The sequence below is a fragment of the Helianthus annuus genome, chromosome 8 (assembly GCF_002127325.2).
Source record: "Helianthus annuus cultivar XRQ/B chromosome 8, HanXRQr2.0-SUNRISE, whole genome shotgun sequence".
Classification (NCBI taxonomy): Eukaryota; Viridiplantae; Streptophyta; class Magnoliopsida; order Asterales; family Asteraceae; genus Helianthus; species Helianthus annuus.
Genome location: NC_035440.2, coordinates 129530231 through 129531897, shown reverse-complemented (window position 1 = coordinate 129531897; position 1667 = coordinate 129530231). Strand labels below are relative to the sequence as shown.

General features: G+C 40.1%; 1 protein-coding gene across 1 annotated transcript; it reads right to left on the bottom strand.

The window, feature by feature from the left end:
• Positions 1-215: 215 nt before the first annotated feature.
• On the bottom strand, positions 216-1118 carry LOC110870498. The gene has a single exon (XM_022119674.1). It carries the CDS (start codon positions 1116-1118, stop codon positions 216-218), a length of 903 nt encoding a protein of 300 aa, XP_021975366.1.
• Between the last annotated feature and the right edge of the window lie 549 nt (positions 1119-1667).

The following is a 1667-nucleotide window of genomic DNA, read 5'->3' as shown; positions in this document are numbered from 1 at the left end:
TCTTTGCTAATATTAATCTGTATTATCCATTTATAAATTCAATCCAATACTAAAATTTCATAAAAACAATAATTCTAATTTTATTATCCGAATTTTAATTTAATATACTTTTCTAATTTTTTTTGAACGGCCAACAAAATTTTATACATTAGTCAAGGGCCAACCATATGTTTGCCCACACCAAAATTCATACAATCAGTTCAAGATTATCTAAACTACAACCACTTTCCGGAATTTTCAAGATTACACCATTCTTCCCACGTTATCTCTTTTAGGCTCAAACGACTACCGATCCATAAGAAGCCCAACTGCTTTATCTCATTCGTTATCCGGTCGATACTAACTTCTTTATCATTAAACACCAAATCATTCCTGCTCTGCCATACAACCCATAAAGCTACCTGCATAATAGCGTACACTAGTTTCCTCCATTTTCTACATCCCCTAACCTGCTTGTGCCAATCCAGAATGTCTTTAACTCGAAAGGCAAAAATACTTGATATCTTGCACCATTGTGACACAAAATTCCACACATGCTGAGCTAACTCACAACCCACGAACAAATGGTCAGCTTCTTCGTCCAACAGGACACAAATTCTGCACCGTGTTTCACCCATGACAACATTCCTATAAGCTAGTGCTGCTAACGTTGGTACCCGATCTAGTGATAATCTCCAAGCTAAAAAATTAACCTTGGTTGGAATCCAATTATTCCACACAAAATCATTCCCCAAATCCGAAAACCGAGCGGATTGCAAACATCTTTTAAGACTCTTTACTGAAAAATTCCCCGAATCATCCAATTCCCAGCTCCATCGATCTTCCCCATTCCCCAACGTTGCGGCAAACAATTCCAAGGACATATTCTGTAGTTCAGCCACTTTGTCCATTGTCGCTGGCTGCCGTAACCAGTTGAAGTTCATCACCACGCTTCCGTCTAAAATTTTAACACGCTCCGATATCTTAACATTTTTTTTTCTTTCTAACACGTACAAGCATTGGAACCTATTTTGCAGTGATTCTCCTCCTAACCAACGTTCCTTCCAAAACACAACCGAACTACTATCACCAGGAACGGCCCGAAAGCAACTGGCCAGATTTATCCCATACGCTTCCATATCTCCTGCTACTTTAAACACTTGTTTCCAAGGCCCAGCTATTGACAACTTTCTTGGTATAGGGTTCCACGTCCTTTCACTATGGTGAATGCTCCAAATAACCTTTCGCCACAGGCTCTCGGGATCTGTTTTGAACCTCTACCACCATTTGGCAAGCATGGCCAAATTTGCATCCTTCAGTGACCCAATCCCCACCCCTAGATCTTTTGGAGTCACGACACTCTGCCAAGCAACCCAGCTCATCTTCCTTTTTTCCGGTGTTATTCCCCATAAAAACTGCCACCGTAACCTCTGAAGTTGATCGATTACATTCGCCGGAAATCTATATAGGGAAAAGTAGAAAGTAGGAAGTGCATTTAATACCGATTTTATCAAGGTCAACCTGCCTCCAAAGGAAAGTGTGTTTGCCTTCCAAATAGCTAATCTTTTCCTGAATACGTCGATAACCGGCTGCCAAAGCTTGATTAAATGTTAGAACTTTTGAGATCGTTGATACTTGTGCTGGATTAGTTTAGTATCAGTTTGTAGCAAATTAGAATGTACAAGGGC